Source organism: Silurus meridionalis, chromosome 5, assembly GCF_014805685.1.
Source record: "Silurus meridionalis isolate SWU-2019-XX chromosome 5, ASM1480568v1, whole genome shotgun sequence".
NCBI classification, from domain to species: domain Eukaryota; kingdom Metazoa; phylum Chordata; class Actinopteri; order Siluriformes; family Siluridae; genus Silurus; species Silurus meridionalis.
This window is the reverse complement of record NC_060888.1, coordinates 15941644-15964627: the sequence shown is the minus strand read 5'-3', so window position 1 is coordinate 15964627 and position 22984 is coordinate 15941644. Positions and strand designations below refer to the sequence as shown.

The 22984-nt window shown below is 37.6% G+C and overlaps 2 protein-coding genes across 3 annotated transcripts; both read left to right on the top strand.

Annotated features, from left to right (window-relative positions):
* Positions 1–17: 17 nt before the first annotated feature.
* Positions 18–16036, top strand: atl3 (atlastin 3). Of its 2 annotated transcripts, none has more exons than XM_046849182.1 (14): positions 18–157; positions 1292–1508; positions 9384–9518; positions 10447–10551; positions 11044–11094; positions 11326–11382; positions 11514–11606; positions 11868–12006; positions 12883–13010; positions 13136–13192; positions 13506–13577; positions 13859–14050; positions 14145–14384; positions 14532–16036. In XM_046849182.1, the coding sequence occupies exons 2-14, from the start codon at positions 1305–1307 to the stop codon at positions 14592–14594; spliced, it is 1536 nt and encodes a 511-aa protein (XP_046705138.1). In that variant the 5' UTR covers positions 18–157; positions 1292–1304; the 3' UTR covers positions 14595–16036. The 2 variants fall into 2 exon arrangements, with proteins under 2 accessions (XP_046705138.1, XP_046705139.1); XM_046849183.1 differs by lacking the exon at positions 18–157 and adding an exon at positions 546–634.
* A 1003-nt stretch (positions 16037–17039) lies between these two features.
* On the top strand, positions 17040–21272 carry cfl1 (cofilin 1). Its single transcript, XM_046849184.1, has 4 exons — positions 17040–17235; positions 19740–20038; positions 20141–20217; positions 20439–21272. Exons 1-4 carry the CDS (start codon positions 17233–17235, stop codon positions 20552–20554), a joined length of 495 nt encoding a protein of 164 aa, XP_046705140.1. The 5' UTR covers positions 17040–17232; the 3' UTR covers positions 20555–21272.
* The last annotated feature ends 1712 nt before the right edge of the window (positions 21273–22984 follow it).

Genomic DNA, 22984 nt, shown 5'->3' with positions numbered 1-22984 from the left:
CCCTTGCAAACAAACTACACTTCCCGTGTAGCACTGCGGTGTGGGTGTTACAGCTCTGTTTAGCGTCGGAGGAAAAAAGTTGTCTAATTGTTTCCAGACTCCGGTGGACTGGGTTGTTTTTTAAACTGTGGCAAGTTAAAAATATAACATAATAAAGGTAAGATATATTAAAACATTGTACTGTTGGATGGTGAATGTGTGTGTGGTGTTTAGAGATACTTCTGGAAAAGAAATGCTCAGGCGTCGGCTTTTGTTGTTAAACGAGTTTGCAGCGCATTCTTACACATTGCAGGTATTTTTTGCCTTTTTTGTTTTTTTTTTAGGATAAACCACATTATTTGGATTATATATATATTATGTGCACTTTAGCTATGAAAAAAAAGACCTTTGTTACTAGTGTAAACTGTCGTAAAGTGTTTCCTTGCCAATGTTTCCATGGTCAATGCTGAATAATAAGGGTTGGCAAACATAGTTTTTGTTGTGTAAAGAGCTCTACCATTATTATAGTGGATTATAGAGTTTTTATAACGTTTTGCTGTTTGTAGCAGTGAAAACAGAGGCTCTTGACACGTTGCTTTTGGACAGGTCCTTCAGCCCGACAACTCCAGCCCAGAGAAGCTGGAGAGAGCTGTGTGTAAGCCAAAATGTATTAGTTACATAACTTGTGTGGTTGGTGTTGATTTTTTTTTTCAACTTGTTTAACTGAATCCCACACGACAGATTCCAATTAATTTGATGAATATTTTGGAGAGTAAGTAGTTTTTCCTCCTTCCTGATGCTTCGTTCATGTAAGAGCTGTGAAGAAAGAACTACAGAATCACCAGTGAGAAATGTGTGGCATGTTGCCACTTGTGTAGACTTACCACACCTCAATCCTCCACTGCAATTTTGAGGCATTTTCCACATATACAGATGGTTAGACTGCTACTGCAGGTTGGACTGCATTACTTGTAGTGGAACCTTCAAAGCAGTCAACCTCTTTTTAATGATACAGGTCTGGAATGACTGCGTGAAACTGGTGACTGGATTAATTTGCCTACAGGCGAGGGTGGCCAAGATGGCAAAACACAAAGGCGTTCTTTCACTTCGATGTAGATCTCTGAGTGGAGTGGAGCATGCTTTTACCCTCTCTGAGTCTACTTTACACATTTCCAAGAAAAAAAAACCTTTCATTGCCTGAAATGTTACTTTCTAGAATGCTTGTGATATAGTTTGGCAGTTCGTAATTAAACAAGTACTTTGTTTGCGTTTACTCTGAGTTATTAACTCTCTCTCTACATGTCTTCCACAGCAGAGAACCAAAGATGGCAACTGAACCTGGCGCGGTCCAAATAGTGACCGTCAATAAAGAGGAGCACTCCTTCGGGTTGAACACGGAAGCACTTGAAAGCATACTCCTAGCACCCAATGTCCGAGATATGGATGTGGTGGTGGTATCTGTTGCTGGTGCTTTTCGCAAGGGAAAGAGTTTTCTCCTGGACTTAATGCTGCGATATATGCACAGGAAGGTCAGTCACTTATCCTTACAAATGAGCTGTTATTTGTGCAATGGATTACTTCAGAAATCTAGAGTTTCAGTGAGTTTGGAAATAAGGAAGCAATAATCCATGATGGGCCATGCTGTTATTTGGGGGGAAAAAATTCACTCTGATTACAGTTTCATTTATTGGATTACATTTGATGAACAATGCCACAATTTGAAAAAGGTTGTAGTTACCTTTTAATATGTATATGGCTTCTGTTTTCCAAGTTAGTTCCTGTTTTTACTTATGTTATAGCAGCTAAAGGGACATTTGTTTGTCTTTTTTAAGGCAAAACACGAGCACATAAAAGTGCAAAAACTCTCATTCCTGAAAGCAGTGTTGGAACAATCCACATCAATGACTGAACAATCCATTTATTATTAGGCTTAGGTTGTGTGGAACATTTGCAAATCGGACATTTATTAGATCAAAGTGCAGTAATGTTGGCCTGTTTTCTATAATACAACTGGAGCTACTGTCAAAGCCATGCTGTTACTGAAAATTAATCAAGACCTCCTGATTTGACAGTTGGTAATTGCTGTGCAGTAAGAAAGGTGTAGAGTACTACACAATGAAGAATAGAGAAAAGATATATAGGGGGGGTGTGTATAACACATGCCTGTACATATTTAAACATTCTAACATTAATAGTATGGAACAGCCATGTAAATTTTATTAGTTGGTTATCTCTTGGATAATAGCACCAGTTGATCCTCTAACTCATGCTCAGTCGCTCTCCATTTTTAGTTCTTGTAAGATTCATATTTCATATTTTTATTATGTAAATTTATCATCAACATTTCTGTTTAAAAAAAGCATGTAATGTTAGATATATTTCTTTATTTCCCTTATATTTGTTCTTAGTGCGCTTGTTTCAGCGACTCATTTTTGCACGGTGTCACTGAAAATCCAGTGAAGTCATGGGGAACGCCAAGCTGGGGGCACGTTAATAAGATGTAGACTGTAAATAAGCGCGCAAAGCTTTTAAATGTTGATTATCATAAGTTGAGTAAATCATAATAAGTAAAGCATTAATAAGTAAAAGTACAAATACCTTGTTAAAAAGATGTCATGCCTCAAAATGATGTGTAAAAGAAATGAACATGTCTCTTAGTTGGCTTGAAAGAATTAACCATGATAAATGAAGCTATGGTCTGTGAGTCGTCAAATGCTAAGAAAGAAGATAACCAATAAATATGTCAACCCTTGTGGACTCATTATAAGACACTCACAGGCATAGTGCATGTAAATCAAATGGTTTGTTTATCGTCCAATAGAAGATAAGCGGTTTAAAAGCACAATTTCCCTGCACCTGACTGTTAAGGGAGGAGCGTGCTGGAGTGCTGACAAACACTTCGTCGTACAGTATTTTGGGCACAGTGAAGTAATGAATGAATGAAAATTGATAATCTGTGTAGTTTGCAAAAGCTGTAGTGCGTGACTAAGTTAGTGGATTTGCATAACAAAATTGTTTTTTTTACAAATGCAAGACGACGCAGCTATTACACAGTCTCAGCGCAAGAGGGCGCTCCGTGACCAGGGCTTGGAAGAGAAGCCTCAGAACAAGTTAACCAGCAGTTAATGTGACAATTATTTGTAGAAGCAAACGAAATTTAATTGTTGATGGAAAACTCCAATTTGTTTAATGTTGATAACTATGTATTTTAATATACCTTTAAAAACCTTTTGTAGAATTTGCTAAAAAGAATACATCAATGTTGTATTTAAAATATGAAGAACAGGAGGCCGATCAGAATTGCTGGTTTCACGTGAAATTCTTGTGCTGAGGGAAAATTCATGAAAAAGATGGAGTTGTGGATTAAAGAAACCCGGAGCTTTATGAGCATGAAAAATAAGCTGTATTATTAAGGAATGGCAAAATTCATGTCACATCATGATACTCAGTCAAGTATACCTGTAAGATGAAAACAAATACTGTAAAGCAATGGTCTGCACAAGAACATGTGACTTTATGCCAAAATACTGTTACAGTAGTGCTTAAAAAATTAAAGCAAAGTCAGACAGCTTTCACAGAAATACTAAGAAGGAATGAAAGACAATCTTGTTTACCTCAGTGAGATGTTTCTTTGTTTAATAGAGTTCAGGTCTTTTAGGAGAGACTGTTACATGAGAGGTTTTGAAATGAGCTAGAAATTGACATTCAAATGGCCTTAGATAAAGTCAGAGGATGGAAAGTCTAAGTGCATTTCCACTGTTCCTGGTGCCTTGTCATGGAGAACACTGGTTGGTTAATCCTCATAACAGGATGATCATCTCAAAACTGACCTACAAATCATTAGAAAAATTGAGGGCACATGTTTGAGGAGAGCCAAGCTCATACAGTTGGTGACTTTATTGATTGGAAAGCAAAGGTACCAATAAATCCCCATTTTGGTGATCTGGATGCTTTGCCCGATAATGAAAAACACACTAAGGCTATTCAAGGAACCAAGCGGAAAATGAATGAAAAAAGAGCTAACAGTTGTGGAACTGATGCGAATCAGGTTAATGAAAATCATAAGACTTGACCACAACAAAGAAAAAATATGCATCAGTAAATGCAGCTTTTATTTATCCTTGTGCATTGTTTTAGAAAAGATATACCTTGGATCAATATTCTGTTCTAAACTTTCTAAAGACAAATTGGACATTTTGTAAAGAAGTGGATTTTGCTTTGGATGTTCAGTTAAGGGACATTTAAGAAAAGACTGTACCAGAAGCATCAGTTGTCAATTATGTTACATGTAGCTACTCTAAATAAAGATTACTAGAAAGTAACAGTAAAAGTTGATAAACAGTTAATACTTTTCCTGTTACAGTGAGCCATGAAACAAACAACTGTACTGGGACTGGAGAAAACTGTATTCTTAATATAATACTTGCTAAAATAAAGTCCAAAAAGAGTGATGAGGTAGTGGATGTATTAATGGATCCCGGCACCTCTGCTACTTTAGTTACTAGCAGGATGGTTGAATGTCCAAATTTGATAAATGAACACGTTGAGCACCATGAACTCTAAGATACAAGTAGAAAACACTTTGCTTAATGGCTAAACTGGGAATAAAAAACTTTGTTGAACTTTCCTAAGTGTTTAAACAAAAGAGTGGAAATCATTACACAACACTACAATGTTGGTAAGTGGGCTTCACCTCATTGAGGTGAAATTACCTTACATTGATGCTCAGTTGAATTTCTCTGAGGCAATAAGGAGTGCAAGCTAATGTGGAAACAAAGTCAGTTGCCATGATGGCAGATGTTGAAACAATGTGTTTTAAGGGTAGAGTTCTCAAAAAGGGCACAGACCTGTTGTGCTTTCTGTTGTGGTCAGATGATGATGTAAATCAGGACTTGGATGAGTAGAAAAATCGTTGTCCATCTTTTGATGCATAGTGCTTTCCAAGTGTTCTAACTTTCCCCTTAGGAAAACAGCAGAGGAAAACTGTAGCAAGGCATATGCTGTATCAGTCAACACAGCCCTCAAGAGCTTTTAAGTCTTCATCAAGTATGTGCTTTGTATAAAGGTCCCACCAATCTTTGTATTAGTGAAGGCTTTCATCTTGCCAAGTGGGCATGCAACAGTTGTGTATTGTTGGTATCTGTTCCTGAAAGAGAAAGAGTTAAAGATGTGAGAGACTTGGACTTGAGTCAAGATGTATTTTCTCCCAAGAGAGTTGTAGGAGTGCTGTGGTGTGTCAACTTCTATGTTTAAGTTTGAGACCAGTTTGAAAGAACAACCTGTAACCAGAATAGGCATCATGCAAATGGCGAGTTTTATCTACAACCCCTTGGGTTTTCTTGCACCTGTTATATTGCCAACAAAGATGCTAATGCAACAGTTGTGCAAAGAATGTCTGGTGTGTGATGATGACATTCTTAAACAACTTGCAAAAAGATAGAGTGCATCAATTGGCTGAATTCAGTGTGGCAAGATGCATAAAACCAGTTTATTTTAGTGTGACAATAGCAGCACAGATTTATCACTTCCCAGAATCAAGTGAAATGGGATATGGAGTTGTCATATACCTCAGATTGGTAAATTCTAAAAGACTTGCACATTGTACCTTTATGACAGAAAAGTCTTGTGCAGCACCATTTTAGCAGGTCACCATTTCACACTGCAGAGTTGACTATGGCAATGGATGCTGTGAACACTGAAAGATATATTTAATATTTAGTTTGTTACCAATAGAATTGCATGTTAAGAATTCAGCCAAGCCATGGCAGTGAGTATATACCAATACCTCCAAAAATTCTGCTGCTCATTGTGTATCCAGAGGACTTTCTTGTGAAAAGTATTTGAAAAACGCAATCTAAATCGATGGTATTTTCTTTCTCAATGAGGCAGACAGAATTTATTCAGCCTCAGTGATTCTTGTGAGGCATAGATGCTTCTAAGAAAACATCAAAGGTTGAAATTTATGAGCCCAACCCCACAGCCAAACAACTCCAGGACTATGCAAGACTTAATAAAAACAGAAAATTAGATCAAGTTGAATCAAGGTCAAAAAATCAAAGAAGAAATTTTCAATTTGCAAAAAAGTTAATTTGTCTGGAAAAAATTAGTTGCCTTTTCAAACTGGATTCAAAACTGCACAACATAATGCTGAGAGTTGGGAAACTTCTGGTAAATCTGCAATGCCTGAGAAGGTAAAGGATCTGTTCATTATACCTAAATATTTACGTCACTGCTTTTCTCTTAAGCGATTTTCATGAAAAAAAATTGAACATTGCAGAAAGAATTATATGCTTTTGAACCTGTGAATCTTTAAAAAAAAAAAATGTATTTGCAAACTGAGTTTTTCCACAAATACAGGTGCCTCTTAATACAGAATATCAATAAAAAGTTGATTTATTTTAGTAATTCAATACAAAAAAGTGAAACTCATATAGATTGATCACACACAGACTGATATATTTCAAGTGTTTATTTCTTTTCATTTTGATGATTTATGGCTTACAGCTAAAGAAACCCTAACATTCAGTATCTCAGAAAATGTGAATATTACTTAAGACCAATAAAAAATTAATAAATTAAAAAAAAAGATTTTGAACACAGAAATGTTGGACTACTGAAAAGTATGAACATGTACAGAACTCAATACTTGGGGCTCCCTGTGCATTAATTACTGTAGCAATGCTGTGTGGTATGGAGGAGAACGGTCTGTGAGCCGAGGTTGCTCTGATAGCGGCCTTTAGACCTCTTTACAATACCCCATAGATTCTCCATTGGGTTTAGTTCGGGTGTGTTTGCTGGCAAATTAAGCACAGGGATGTCATTGACCTTAAACCAGGTATTAGTACTTTTGGCAGTGTGGGCAGGTGCCAAGTCCTGTTCAAAATTGAAATCAGCATCTCCATAGAGCTGGTCAGCAGAGGGAGTGCTCTAAAACTTCCTGGTAGATGGCTGTGCTGACCTTAGACCTGATAAAACACAGTGGACCAACACCAGCAGATGACATGACTCCCCAAACCATCACTGACTGTGCAAACTTTACACTGGACCTCAAGCAACTTGGATTCTGTGCCTCTCCTCAATTCCTCCAGACTCTGGGACATTGCTTTCGAAATGAAATGCAAAATGTTCTTTCCTTTCATCTGAAAGGCAGCTTTGGCCCACTGAGCAACAGTCCAGTCTTTTTTGTCCTTTGCCCAGGTAAGACACCTCTGACGTTGTCTGTGGTTCAGAAATGGCTTGACACAAGGAATCAGTCAGTTGTAGCTCATTGATACGTCTGTGCATGGTGTCTCTTAAAGCACTGACTCCAGCTGCAGTCCACTCTTTATGAATCTCCCCAAATTCTTAAATGGGCTTCATTTCTTAATGTGGAAAATCTGACATATTTGTCCCTATATAGGTTGTTACTATGGAAATGATCAAGTATTAGAGATGCGTGAATTGAGCGACTCTATGATACAAGATATTCAGCAGAGCTGTAGTATAAAGCTTAATGTTCAATCTTCTTTCAACATCAAGGGTGTTTAAAAAAAAAAAATCATCATCATCATCACTGGAGTTAAGTGTTCTGGCTTAGTGGCAGACTTTATATATCCACTAAGCATGTCCAGGAGCCGCCTCATTCAAAGTAGGAAACAATTTGACTGAAATAGCATGACAAATTACACTCTTGCTGTTAACTGCTTCAAACAAAATGTGTCATTTGTTTAAATGCAGCTGCAGGGACTTTTGTTAGTTTAGTCATTGTCGCTTGCTGAAATGTTGCCCTATCTTTCTTTGGAAAGATGCTTTATTAAAAAAATAAATAAATAAAAAATCCTTGGAATGGGGTCATAGTACATAGTCAGGATTTGTAAGACACCACTAGAGCAGAGTTGAAGGGCCAATCTCAGCCAAGCCCAAATCTGTTTGCCAATGATATGACCTGAACTATAAACCTTCTGATAAGTTGCACAGAATATTATCCACTGAGCAGTTTTATTTTTCTAATAGGCTAATTTAACAGCATTGTAAAGTTGATCACCTTTTTCTACAACAACATTTTCCGATTGCTTCTTATTGTTGTCTTTTTGAGAAACTTTAAAATCAATGAGAACAAATGTCTGGTGTATACATCTTAACCATGGAAAATAAATGTAGTTATGAATTCCCATCTAGCTAGCTATAATATTTTTTATTATAGTTTTTTTTTGAAAACTATGCCTAAAGCTAGTTAAGATTTTGAAGTCTTAGATGTAAGTACCGTAAATCTCTTAATACAACATCATGAAAGCAGCAGTGGTTGTTGGGGAAACAAAGAATTAGCGTGTCAGGATTTGCACATGGTGGGTCTACACCTTGATGACATCCCTAATGTATACACGAAGAGAAAGGCTGTGGGATTTGGCACAGTGCCCAGTGCTTATAGCTTTAGGCTATATATTCAACACTGTTATTGTAATAGGCTGATGAGGGAGAAAGGGCATGGCAGGTAAGTGAGAGAGGCTGATGTTAGCCACTGGAAAAATTGTGTATGCTGTCTGGGCTGATGTAAATTTACTTGGACTCAGACCAGACATTTTCACATCAGTGCATCAATAGTTGGTACAGTAATGTGAGCTTTTTGGCAAAACTGGGCAGGACTTGTGTTATTTAACTTTTGTTTTATTTTGATGTTGACTAGGCCTTTAACAGAACCTATTGTCTACTCGTACTAATGAGAAAAGAGCCCATATTACACATTAGCTTACAAGTATAGTAGGTGCAAGTGGTGGAAAGAATTTCAATAAAATGGAGTTTCAATAGCTTTTTAAGATCCTTGGAGAGCACATATTAATTCATGCATTCTTTAGTGTAGATGGGTATCTAGCTAAGCAAATCCCCTTGAACTTTGCTCTAAGACTGTATGAGCCTGTATGACACATCAGAAAAGCTGCTTTAAAATGATACATTGTTAAAAGCACTTTACAAATTAAAATTAATTGAATTAAATCACAGATTTATATTAAATGTCAAAGTGACAACCTGAGTTTAATACTCTTTCATATTGTAAAACATAAAAATATACAACAAACATGACTAGCATTCTCTGGTAGCTGATGGCTTATTATTCTATAATTTCTGCATTTGAGATGTGAAGTTGTAAAATGTCAAAATCCCCAAAATGATCCATGTAAATTATTTAGTCCACAGAGGCACCCCATGTCTCACACCTTTTTTGTGTTCCCCCTGCTCCTGGCATGGCCAGTTTATCTCAGGATGTTTTATTAATGAGGTAAATAGTTGAATAAAGTGTGTTGGAGGTAAGTAATAGACGAAAATAAACAAAATTCTTCCAAGACAATGGCTAGAAATCTATGAACTAATTTAATTAAGATGGATATTTATCCGTTATCCTAATTTGCTATTTTTTTCTGGTTTATTAGCCTGGGCAGGACTGGCTTGGTCAGGAGAATGAACCCCTCACAGGATTCTCTTGGAGGGGCGGCTCAGAGCCTGAAACCACGGGCATCCAACTGTGGAGTGAAGTCTTCACTATGAGGAAAAGTAATGGCAAAGAGGTACAGGGAGATCAGTCTGGTGTCATTTTAAACACACAAAATCTCTGCATGTATACAGTCAACAAATAATGTATTTATTTATTTATTTATTTATTTATTGCTGATTTTAAATAGTTAAGCGGTTAACTAGTTAAGATCAGATTCTGGTATCTTAGATGTAAGCACAGTAAACTCATAATACAAGCTCATGAAAGCAGTGGTGGTAGTAAAGAAAAGAGAGAATTAGCGTGTCAGGATTTGCACACAGTAGGTCTACACCCTGATGACATCCCTAATGTATACACGTCTGGGAAGTCTGGGATTTGGCACAGAGCCCAGTGCTTATAGCTTTGGGCTGTATACTTAACACTTGGGTTTTTCTTTTTACTAGGCTGATGAGGGGAAAAAAGTGCAAGGCAGGTGAGAAAGAAAGGATGATATTAGATAGTAAAAAAAACAAATAACAAGGCTAATTTGCCTAGAAATATTAATATATAATTAATTAAACGTTATCTTGTGTATGCTGTTTAACCTGATGTAAGTGTACTAGGAACTTGAACCAGACATTTTCACATTAGTGCATTAGTGAGTGGTGGCTCAGAGCCTGAAACCACAGGCATCCATCTATGGAGTGAAGTGTTCACTATGAGGAAAAGAAGTACAGAGAGATCAGTGTGGTTCATTGTATGCTTATGAAATTTAAAGTTGTGGTTCATATTTCTGTTTTATTTATTTATTTTTCATTTTAAATACATTTGTGTTATTGCTGATTTCAACTTTTTGCTACTTTAAATCTGTGTAAATAAAAAGAGTTCTGAAACTTCTGGCCATTTTTCCAGCTGGTGCAAAATTCACATTTGTTATGCTCTTTATCCAGTTCTTAAGCTTAATGGCGAACAGTACAAGCACAATGCCAGTTTATAATTTTTTTTTTCTTTTTTTTATCAAGGTGGCAGTGTTGCTTATGGACACACAGGGAGCCTTTGATAACCAGTCCACTGTGAAAGACTGTGCTACAATCTTTGCACTCAGCACCATGACCAGCTCAGTGCAGGTGCAGATATACATACAGCCCATATTTTCCTATTAGTGTGTGTCAGGATTTGTACACAGTAGGTCCACACCTTGATAACATCACTAATGTATACACTTGGAGGACTTTAGGACTGTAGGTGTAGTTTTCGGCACAGAGCCCAGTACTTGTAGCTTAAGGCTATATACTTAACACTCTGCTCCTATAATAGGCTGATGAAGGAGAAAGTGCAAAGCAGGTGAGTGAGAGAGGCTGATATTAGCCACTAGAAAAACACTGCTGGTTAAAAATATATCATATCAATTAAAATTTCTGCATGCTGTGGAATGTGATTTTAGACTTAAGTGTGACATTTTCACATTAGTGCATCAGTAGTTGGTACAGGAATGTGAGCTGTTTGGCAAAACTAGGTAGTAATAGTGTTATTTAACGTTTTCCAAAGGTGAAATTGAACAATTGTGTTGGGGGACATGGTGCATATTGATTTTCATATATAAGTGCTTGTTTTTCTAGATATACAACCTTTCACAGAATATCCAAGAAGATGACTTGCAGCAGCTTCAGGTGAGTTCACCATGAAATACATAAAGTTTTATTTGGTACTTGGTTTTATGTTTGTGAAAATTGTCTTGTACCTTATTTTAGCTATAGTTGATCAATTACAATTATATTGAGTTTGAGGTTGGAGTTTGCAGTAACTGGCTAATTTCTGTAATGAATAACGATTATATCCCCAAAATTGAAAAACCATATTGTGCTTGAAAATAATAACCTGCATTTTTTCCCCCCCTGTAGTTGTTCACGGAGTATGGGCGACTGGCAATGGATGAAATCTATTTAAAGCCCTTTCAGGTAAGGAGAGATGTATTGTTAAGACAAAAATGATATTTGTTTCAAAAATGATATTCTGTTTCACGAAAATATCAGATGTCTTGTGAGCAGTAAGAATGTTGTTTTGTTTGTCCATCTTTGGCTTTCCTTAGTCACTCATGTTTTTGATCAGAGACTGGAGCTTCCCCTATGAGTACAGCTATGGGTTGAAGGGAGGCAAACAATTCTTGGATAAACGGCTCCAGGTACACTACATGCATTTCATGACTGCTATAGGAATGCTTAAAAAAGGCTTGTTATTAAGTACTCAAAGGAATAATAAAGAATTTTATGTGCAGTATCAAATGTATGGGTTTTATGTTACAGGATTATATAATACATTTATTATAATTAATTTACATCACATTTTATCGAGCAGGCCTGTATTAACATTTCACTACAGCAGTGTTAAAACTAAATGCATGCCTATACATATAGCCACGGCTTTACTTGTCTTTTGTTCTCAGGTGAAGGAATCTCAGCATGAGGAGCTACAAACCGTGAGAAAGCACATTCATTCCTGTTTCACATCCATTTCCTGCTTCCTCTTACCACACCCCGGCCTGAAGGTTGCCACGAGCCCTTCGTTTAAGGGACAGATCTGCGGTACTGGCCTCTGCTTTCCCATTGTTTCAAGGTCCCCTTGAAATGTCTTCTTTGCTAAATTGCTAGCATTTATTTGGACAGTCACAATTTAGTCCCTGTGTCATGTTTTTTTATTATTTTCCCAGGGTTTATAATTAATATAAGAATATCTCCTAGCTTTTCCATAAGTAGCGTACTGTTGTCCAAAATAGTAAGGAAGATTAAGGATGAGTCCAGGTTAATTTTACATTGCAGTTTTAACAGTTTCTCTATTTCTGTTTGTGCCCACGTAGAGGATTATGGCGAGTAAGTAGTAAATTACAGTGGGATTAAAATGCTTTATGAACCCGAAAAGAATCATTTATCTGAGGTGATAGAACTATTAAACTTTAAGGTACTTAATACTGGAGAATTTTAAAGCATTCACATTCAAAGATTTTGGAACATTTGACTGACTGTTGTCTCTTGTTGCCCAGGTATGTGCTTGTTAGACTGTTCAGCCTATTATTATCTCTAAATATGTTTGGTTTGATGCTGTGGATTAAAATGGAAACTGACAACACAAACACAATGGTTAACTCAGAGGGGTTATTTGGGTTACTGTAACCTTCCTGTCAGTTAAAAAACATTCTGGCCATTTCCTCTCTGACCTTTTTTATGAAGGTGTATTTATTTATTTATTTAATAATGTCTTTGGGTGGTTTACTGTGCTGATGTGTGTTAAAATCCCAGATCAACAATGATTTCTTAAACACTCAGACCAGCCTGTTATGTTCCATTGTTATACATTGTGACTGTGACCATTTGTTAAAAACTCTAGAAAAAAACATGCGCATGATTCTGATAGAACTTCACAGTTGTACAAATTGGCTTTTTCTTCTCCTCTCCACGCATTAGATGTGGCTCCAGAGTTTATAAAAGAGCTCTGCAGCCTTATCCCCATGCTGTTGGACCCTGAAAGTCTGGCTGTAAAGGAGATCAATGGCAACAAGGTAACATGCAGGGGCCTGCTGGAATATTTTAAGGTGAGCACAGCAGTCATACATCTGGCGATGTGTGTGTGTGTGTAGTGTTTATGTTCAGTGGAGGAATAATGTGTCAATCATATGGTTTTTTTTGTTTTGTTTGGTTTTTTCCCCTCTTCCCCCAGTCATATATTAAAATATACCAGGGTGAGGATCTACCACATCCAAAGTCTATGCTGCAGGTAATAATACATGGCATGCATAACCTGAATTGTAAAAATGTGCAACTGTTTGTGACCATTTATAAAAGACACTGAAAAAAATAAGTGATATGACAGATTTCATTTTCACACCAAGCATTTTTCTAACAGTACAAAAAAGTTAAGGTCTAATTTCCATTGATTGCTCATGTCCTGGTTTGGTGTGAGCAATTCTAAATGAATGTGAAACCACCTTAATGCTAATTCATTGCAAGCAACCCGCATAAGCGGTTTCTGTCTACATTCCAAGCTCATGTTCAGAACAGTCATAAGTGTTATGTGCTGACTCATGCAGGCTACAGCTGAGGCTAACAATTTGGCAGCTGTGGCATCTGCTAAGGACCAGTATTACAAGAATATGGAGAAGGTTGGTATGTGACTTGAAATCAGTTCACTGCATTTGGTTTCCTAAAAAAATAATAATAAATAAAAACACGTCCTATAAAAATCTTGATTGTATTGATTGTATATTGATTGTATTGTATTCAGTATGTGTTGATGCTTAATGCTACAGTATACTAAAGAAACATTTGACAATGACCTATCCTTCAGAACAGTATAAACCCAGCTTTTACCAAATTATTTAATTGGTGATAAAGATAGAATGTGTATGACTTGTCTTACTGTCAGCTGGTGTTTCTTTGCCAGGTCTGTGGTGGAGATCTGCCTTATATGGACCCTGACAATTTGCTGGAGAAGCACAACTTCTTAATGTGTGAGGCTCTCCATCACTTTAGCAGCATAAAGAAGATGGGTGGGAAAGATTTCTGCGACCGCTATCAAGCTCAGTTAGAGGTTGAGATAAAGGAACTCCTAGAGTCTTTCTGCAAGCACAATGAGGTGAAAGGCGTGAACAGAATTAATGATTAATTAATTCATGATAAGATCGACTTTTCTGATGCGTAATAAAAAAAAAATGTCTTTCTCTTTTCAGTCAAAGAATGTTTTCAGTGCATTCCGCACCCCAGCAGTGCTTTTCGTCCTGGTTTGTTTCTTGTATGTGCTCTCTGCACTTTTATTGGTCATCGGCTTGAGTAGTGTTTCATTTGCATGCGACTTAATGCTGAGTGTGGCCATGGTAGCTATGCTCACCTGGGCCTTTATTCGCTACTCTGGCCAGTATCGAAATGTTGGCACTGCCATAGACCAAGCAGCTGGAGTGTTACTGGAGCAGGTATGTAGAGGATAATAATTTACATTTTTACATTATATGAATTATCCAAAAAGTAAGCTTTCACAAATTAATGAAATATGGATTGATGCATTGTGTAATGCTATTTGGCCAATAAATGTTTGCCATTTGTTTCTTGTTTTTGTCTAGGCTACAGGAATGCTGAATAAATCAAGAACTCAAGCAATTACAAATGAGAAGAAGTCAAGATAGCTTTTTAAGCTAATCAAGGATTCCTGAGATACACAGAGCACAACACAAATTCAACCAATCATTTGACACCAAATACTGCTAATACACTTTCCCAAAAATGGCACTTAAACATGTCTTCTGTTGCAAAGTATTTTGCTTTTAAAAAAGGTGCAATCAGTATATTTTACAATGTTAAATAAAATACCATTTTGGCCTCCTCAATGTTTTGTGGTTGGCTATTTGATTTGCTCCTAAATGTTTAATGCAAAATGGCTATTATTCAGATCATATAAAACATGTACTGAATGTACCTTTTTTAAGAAGAAAATAACTGATTAAAAGTGCATCAGACAACTTCTCTCATAAGATTGCTTTTGCACATGGTCTATCCTCCTTAAAGGAGATGAAGTAATTTGTTTACAAGTACTTATTTTAATATTACCAAAGATCTTGCCCTTTGTAGTAAGACTCACAGGCACCTTTCATGGCAGTTTGTCATACAGGAAGTTGCACTAGACATACATTTTTTCATATTTATATGTTTAAATGACAAGCCATGATTTCATTAAAACACTTGATATAATGAAATCTTGTCTACAGTAAAAGAAATATAACAACACTAATGTGTATCATTTACAGAGCATTGTTACTTCATCACCTGTATGGGATTATTTATACATTCCATCTTTTCAACAAACTTGAACATTGCGTTTGATTTAAGATCTTTTGCAATCGTTTGTGTTATTGTACTGTCTTCTGTTTTAGGAGATAAGTAGTTTAGTTGTCAGGGAACACCTGGCTGAATTAGCACATTGAATTGTAGGGTGCTTCAAAAACAAATGTGGTAAGAAATAATTGAAAACTTGGTCTGTAGTTAAATAGTAGCCACATGGTAGTTAACCAAATTACAAAATGATGTGCTGAGAGGTCATTCAAAACAAAAGTTTCTTTTTTTTTTTTTTTTTGTTAAGGATTTTTGTTGGTTGGTTGGTTGGTTGGTTGACAGTGTTAATGACTGTCCATGTTTTCCTTTATCCACTCCTGTAACTGTTATGCTACTTTGCTGATTAAAAAAGCAATGTAGTTTTGCACGATCTTACTAGTCATAACATTTTTCTTTTCCTCAGTTTTTAATATTTGGCCCAAGTTGAGTAGGTTCTGTTACAAGAACTGTTCTCACATTGTATTTCACCTTTATTTACATGTGTTAGGAGATCAATCTTCTATGGGAACATTTCTGTTCGTTTTTGTTTGTTCAGTGAGTAATATGCCCACTCTGCTTCCAGATTTCTGTCAGCTCACATCATATTTCAACCTTACTTGTTTCCTCTGCCTATGTATGATAGTTTTATTCATTCAGGCAATGCGAATGAATAGCTTTAAAACTGCCAGGGTTTTCTTCTATATAAAAAGCTCTATTCATATAGCAATGTTCCCATTAAATAAACGTCATTTGCAAGTAATTTGCCTGTGTTTTTTTTTTTTTTATTTGCAGTAAAAAAAGTAATGTTACTTGATTACTTCATGTTACTTGAAATGTAGGGCAGGTTTTGCACACTAGGTGTCGGCACCGACTCGAGTATTTGTGTTTCCGAATCCGTGTCTTGATTTACATAAGAGCTGCCGTCTTGATGGGTGAACATTGGATCCCTCTCAGTCACAGATAAATGCTGAGATCAGCAGACCTCGAGCTTCTTAAAATGTATTCATTCTTCTCTGGTATTTGGTTTTAGACTTTGAGCGCCATCGTTTCATTTTATTAAATACGATTTAGGGACAGAAAATTAGACATTTCACTTGTTGTCTAACGTTTCTATGTACTTTGCCGCGTTGCATCTCCCTCTAGTGTCCAAAGGGAAAACTGCAGGACTGGTGCTAGGCGCAGACACAGCAGAAAGGGCCTTTTTCCTTATATGGCCATAGGAGTCGCGAGCGGCTGGTGCGCGTGCACGGCTCACGCCGTTTGCTTCCTTATTTGGAAGCGAGTTAAGCGAACCTTAAAAGGGGCAGAGACAGAGGTCTGATCACAACTTATTGCAGGCATCAGCACTGATCAGATTCCACCTCTTACCATTCACTTTTAGAGGGTCGGGCAAAATACAGCATCTGTCGCAAAAATAACGGTTTTTCCGAAATTGTGGCAGGTTCATTGACGCATCTCCTACACTGCCCTCGCTTTTCACTGTTTAACTGCACACAGGTTCCGTGTGTAAGGAGCTCACGCTGTATATAAAACCACAAGGGTGACTAGTAATTACACATAAATCATCCTTTTTAACAAATGAACGTATCATGAACACTCCCATGTGCATTTGCCTCAAAAACCTGCAGAACAAGCTGCAGGTGCGTTTAATTGTCTTATCCAAATGTTCTCATTGTTTAACGCACCCTGCGGTTTTTTGTGTTACATGGACCTCCATAGGCCATTGCACCTAATCGCTGCTATAGGACGCAGGACTTCACATCCCGTCGGTCAGCCAGAGGAATCACGTGACCGCTCACGACACGCTCGTCCCCATCCGAACGGCGGGTGCGCGCGTTGAAGGGCGCGTCCGTGTGAGTCAAGTGCGCGAGAGAGAGAGAGAGAGAGAAGAGAGCGCGAGCCCGCATCACCGCTCATTCAATTTCTCTTTACACGCCGACTAACAGAGACGCTGCGATGGTACGTGTGCATTTGTCATATTTTACCCTTGTTTGGTTGATTCCAACTTATCGTAAGCGTTTAAATTTGTAACTGATTTTTAAAATTTGTGTATATTTAAAATATGAACACTGGATGCTTCCTGGAAGATTTTTCTCATCGGTCTGGATTGACGACATTCCGCCATTCCATGTCCGTTAGCTTGTTAGCTCCATCATCGAGCCGGATTTGCAGTAATCTTAAAACTTAAGCGTTAAAGATGTCATCCGGTGCAAGAAATGAATCCCGTGTCGAATGGCCAGGCTGGAAAGTGTTTGCTTTATCATGTTAACGCGGATTTGATGATAATGACAAAAAAAAAAAAAACTAGACGCCATTTCCTCATCCCTCTGGTTTTTGCTAATTAATCTAGTCCCTCACAAAGATCTCTTATCTGGTGTTCATTGGTTTGATTAGCCTTTTTTATAGACCGCATGACAGCCTTTGCACGTTATATCAGGCAGTGTGAAAGTAAAGCCTCGGGCACCGTCGCTTCAGTGATCCAGGCGGAGAAGGCCGTCATTACAGGACTAACGCTAACTCGCTTAGCACGACTCGGTCCTTTGTCTGAATGTGGGCATCTGTCGCAGTCACAAATCCGAGAATAAAAAAATCACTCATATGGGACTCTATGTGATCATAAGGAGGCTCGTTTGGATCCATTAAATGCTTTATTTTCGTTTTTTTCCCTCCTCGGGTTTTTTTTTGTGCGTTAAGATGGCCAGCACATGCATCACCCCGCATTCACTGTGGCCCCACCCTGATTACTGATGCACGGATCAACTGGCCTTATATTTCCTATTCGGTAAATATTAATGGACAATGGATCGCATATTGGCTGGGACTATATATACACAAGTCATGCGCCAAAATACATTTATACATATATACAATAATTCAATGTCTTAAGTTAAATAATTCGACGCAAAAAGGAAGCCGCGTTTGCACGACGACGTCTCGTCCTAGTTGTAGGCGCGAATTCACCGCGTCTTAGTGTTTCAGATTCGCCTCTAGTCACATTTATTCGGATTCGTGGTGGGCTTTTAGAGGAACATAGCGGTTTTTCCTTGCGAAGACATAGTAGGAGGGTCTCGTTTTAGAAACTGCATTGCAAACAGAGCAGGCCTGCACTTCCTCACCGAACTGCAGACGCGAACACGCATGCGTCGCCCCCAAAAATAAAAGAATAAATTTAACGCCATTCGAAGATCATTATTTTGCTAACAAAGCGAGGAGCATTATTATTATTTTGGTATAATTATTTTTTTTGGTTCTCTTTTAACCTTCATTGGAGTGGTATACAATGTGAAGGAAGTGCCGGTTCCGGTTTGAAACAATTTGCCATTTCAGGCTCGTGCACGTGAGATTGCGGGTAGACTGGTTGATGTATTGCTCCGCTGTGTGAAGGAACCTTAATGGAGTCGCACACGTTTTGACGACGTGCTTTTAGGCGTCCGCCAGGTTTAATGTCTTCTCGGATGTACTTCGGCCTTCAAATAACGTCATTTGGAGCTGTATAGCAGGAAGACGGCTGTGGATGGGCGGGGAAACCACCCGCGTATCAACATTTTGAACCGTACTCGAGCTGAATCTCCATAAGACTTATCCTTTTATTTTAATTTTATTTTTTAAAGAATTAAAATGCGTTCCTCATGACTGAGAAACCACCCACACTCTTTTATGCACTTCCGTGTGGTGACTCGAGCACAGTGCAGTCATTCAGTAGTCGAAATTCATAAATCGGCAAATGCTCCTTGATCTTTTTCTTTTTAAACAGCGACTTTTAATATAATCCACCGGTTATTGAGCTGCTGATCAAACATTGGATTGTGGCATCAGATTGCTGTTTGGTTTTTAGAGTTTTGCCACATTAGAAAGTCTTAAATTGCAGTAAGGAAGCAGATTGAAATGCAATTTGACTAAAACTCCCATTGCAGTTTCTGTTCCTACCATATGTTGTAATGGAAATCTGAGGAGCTGAATAAGATTATATGCCGCCATTTGACCTGGTTTTTCAGTTTTGCACCTCTGTAGCTTCCCTGTACTACCGACAGTAGTATGACATGCCTTGTAAGATTCTTTTACAATTGTTAATCGAGGTTATTTAATTAACCATACATCCTGTTATGTCTAGTTCTTTAAAAGTGCAGAGTAGTCCAGCTTCGGTCATGTATCTTTGGATTTCTGCCACTTAAGCAACCTCCACGCCCTGCATATTTATTTCCTTTTAAGAACTTGTGCCACACCTGATTGCTTTTGTTTTTTATTTATTTATTTATTTTTTAACTTTACTTTACTTGTGACTTCCTGATCTTTGTTGGATATCATTTTTTCCTTATGTTGGATGCTTTCACATCTGGATATTGCAGAGTGAGTTAGGCAGGTAGATATCGCCTTAGTTTGAGTTGGCCCTGCTGGTTGTCATGTTCATTTGTACAGTCTCACTGAACAATATCTAGTGTTATTTACCATGTGCTTCTTTGCAGGCCTCCGGAGTCACAGTCCAAGAGAATGTGCTGACCTGCTTCAACGAAATGAAAGTGCGTAAGGCACAGTGCAGTGAGGAGGAGCGTAAGAAGAGGAAGAAGGCTGTGCTGTTCTGCCTGAGTGACGACAGAAAGCAAATCATCATTGAAGAGGGCCGTGAGATCCTGCAGGGAGATGAAGGAGATCCCTTCCTTAAGTTTGTCAAGATGTTGCCCCCTGATGACTGCCGTTATGCTCTGTATGACGCCACATATGAGACCAAGGATTGCAAGAAGGAGGATCTGGTATTTATCTTTTGGTAAGGAAAGCTTAAAACTTTTGGAAGTCTTTGGGGGAAGTAATAGTTTTAGATGGTTTTAAAATTGAGTGGTGCAGCTCAACAGCAGTGTGTTTCTTTCAGGGCTCCAGAGTCTGCTCCACTCAAGAGCAAGATGATCTTTGCAAGCTCCAAGGATGCAATCAAGAAGAAGTTTACAGGTGAAAACCTTTCAAATTATTTGTTTATTAGCTTTATTATTTAATAATATGCAAATGTATTTTAACAATAAGCTTCAGAAATGCACCATAAATAAGTGGTTGGTAGTTCATTTTAGAGTTTTAGTGTGTGTATAAACATAGAACTCAGTGCCCAAGTGAAAAGTAGTGGCTATTCCTGAGTCAGGTTTACATGTCTGAACTCTTCTGCTTGTGTCCTACAGGTATCAAGCATGAGTGGCAAGTGAATGGACTGGATGACATCAAGGATCGAAAGACTCTTGCTGAGAAGCTTGGGGGTTCCTCAGTGGTCACTCTTGAGGGAAGTCCTCTTGATTAAGGCTGATACTCTGGTCAGATAGAGCTGTTTAGCTGTTCATTTCAACATGGTTAGGACAGGGGCTTATGGCAGCAATGCTGTGGGTTGGGTTGGGGTGGGTTTGAGTGACAGTTTCCAAACTCCACAAATTAAATTTGGCTGTCATATCATTTCACACATACAAAGAACAAAATAAAAATCATAAAATGGAGGCTATTATTATAACTGTACATGTGTGCAGACAGGTCTTGTTCTTTTCTGGTTCCTTTAGATTGTTTGAGGAGGATAAGGTAGAACAGCAACTATTACAGTCAATCTTTTTTTTTTTTTTTTTTTTTGCCAAACGTATGGTTAATTTTTTCTAAGTATGTGTGTAGTTGACATTAGGTGTAGTACAAAACAACTTACTGTAAGTGATTGCACAAGATGCATCAAGAACTATTTTGGGAATATAAATTCTCCTCTCTTTCCTCCCCTCTTCTTATTTTACAATTCCAAGTGTTTTAATGATTCCAGCTCTTATTTGCAAACATTTCAGAATCTGATTCTAAACTATGGTGTCACAATATTGTTCACATTCCTTAAATGCAAACATTCTGGATTTAATGAAAAGGATCGATATGAAAGAAAGGAGGAGCAATGTATTAGGACAACCTGTGTACAGAGCTCAAAAGATATTGCATAGTGGATGTTTTGTATTGTCTCCTTATCTCTAATTAAAAAAAAAAGCACTAAACGACTCCTTGTTGTGTTTTGAAGTACTGTGTATTTCTTCATTTTGTTTCAGTGGTTGGTTCTCTGCAGATGGTTTTCAGGGGTTCTTGTTCTTTGTGGTGTATATTTTTAGGGTTTGGGCTCAAACTATAAAACTAACTACTTCCCTTAGTTACTATGTTGTGACGTTTTTCAGCAATAATTGGTTAGGCCACTAGAGGGCAATCAGCCATTGTTCAGAAGGCTGTAGAAGCACCTTTACCCGTTCAGTGACCTGGGGCTTCTAAGGTACTGTGGCAATGTACATCTGTATTCCAGTTTGGGATTTAGTAAAATTATTTCTTCACAAGGAGCTCATTCTGATGCCTTCCACCACCCTTTTGTTCAGTCACTGTTCTGACACACAAAGCCGTTGTTTCATTCATTCACATGACTTGACCAGTTTCGGCAAATTGCCTGTGACCACACATCTGGATGCTTGCTGTGATAGTGTAGACAACAACTGCTGACATTGTTTAATATCAAAGAATGAGATCTTATTATTTGACAGATTGATAGCCTCAAATGATGCATAATGATTGTTGTTCCAAGTCATGGGTCCAAGATGTTTTTATATAGATGTTAAAAGTTTCGTGGTGAGAATTGCAAATGAAGCACACCACAGGAATGATTAGACCCTAAACAAAATCCTGCTGTTCAACAGAGGAAGAAGTGTTTGCTGTGACTGGAATTAAAATTGCAACTTCAAAATATCTGTGCCTGTCAACTGGATATTAGGTGTTACAAAAAAATTATCTAAGATTTTTGCAATTAATATTTTAGATTAATTTCTTCCTTTGTTACTTTATTTGAAAGGTTTTAAACCTGTATGATTTGAATCATGATGTTTTTTGGTGTTACTGTCACACTGTGTGCAAATACATGGTACCAAAGTAATTTCCAAGTCAATAGAACCACAGTGGACTACAATGGACACAACCATGCATTTGCTAATTTACAACGACTATTACGATGCTGAAATCTTTTTAGTCACCTCTATCCTGGATTAGTGACATCTTTACTCCGAATTGTACTGTGTCCAAAGACAACAGCAAATTACCTGAATTTCAAATAGCAACTAAATAAAACAAACAAAACCTTTTTTTTTCTTTGTTTGCCACATCTGCCAAAAATAACATCCTAGCCTCATCCATATATCTGTGGTTCAGTCGCTGTTACTCATGTTACTATAAACCTTGAATGTGTGCTAACAAGTGTATTACTATATTGTTCCCTCTTCTTTTCATTGATTTATAGTCCACATAATTATTTTTAATTTAGAACAGAGATTCTAAATAAAATATTGGTGGAATGGATTGTAAATTTTAGGTTACATATCCCTATACTAGAGGCTCCATTGTGCTGGTATAATGACCAAACATTGGTGAAACGTAGACTCAATACTGAAGTAATACAGTCTATCAAACTATCGCATTAAAGATGCACGAAGACCACCATTTGCTTCGTTGATTTTATTTTTTCCAGACAAGCCCAAATATTTTAAAGGGCATGAATGTTGACCACAAGGGGGAGCCAGACTTCTGTCACAGCTCTGTACACCACTGCAAAGCTTTGCGTAGTAGGAAATAGCGAACATATAGAGAAACAAATCCGACAAACATCTTTATATTTTTTTAATAGAAGCTTTAGGATAAAAACAAAGAAAGAAATATGTTCACAGTCGTGTTGCATATATAT

Excerpts from the sequence above, each read along its gene's own strand:
- atl3 (XM_046849182.1), top strand. The coding sequence starts at position 1,305 with ATGGCAACTGAACCTGGCGCGGTCCAAATAGTGACCGTCAATAAAGAG. Across the intron at positions 11,607-11,867 it reads TCTTGGATAAACGGCTCCAG|GTGAAGGAATCTCAGCATGA; the intron begins GTACACTACATG and ends TTTTGTTCTCAG. Across the intron at positions 14,385-14,531 it reads CTGGAGTGTTACTGGAGCAG|GCTACAGGAATGCTGAATAA; the intron begins GTATGTAGAGGA and ends GTTTTTGTCTAG.
- cfl1 (XM_046849184.1), top strand. Across the intron at positions 20,039-20,140 it reads GATCTGGTATTTATCTTTTG|GGCTCCAGAGTCTGCTCCAC; the intron begins GTAAGGAAAGCT and ends TGTTTCTTTCAG. Across the intron at positions 20,218-20,438 it reads AATCAAGAAGAAGTTTACAG|GTATCAAGCATGAGTGGCAA; the intron begins GTGAAAACCTTT and ends TGTGTCCTACAG.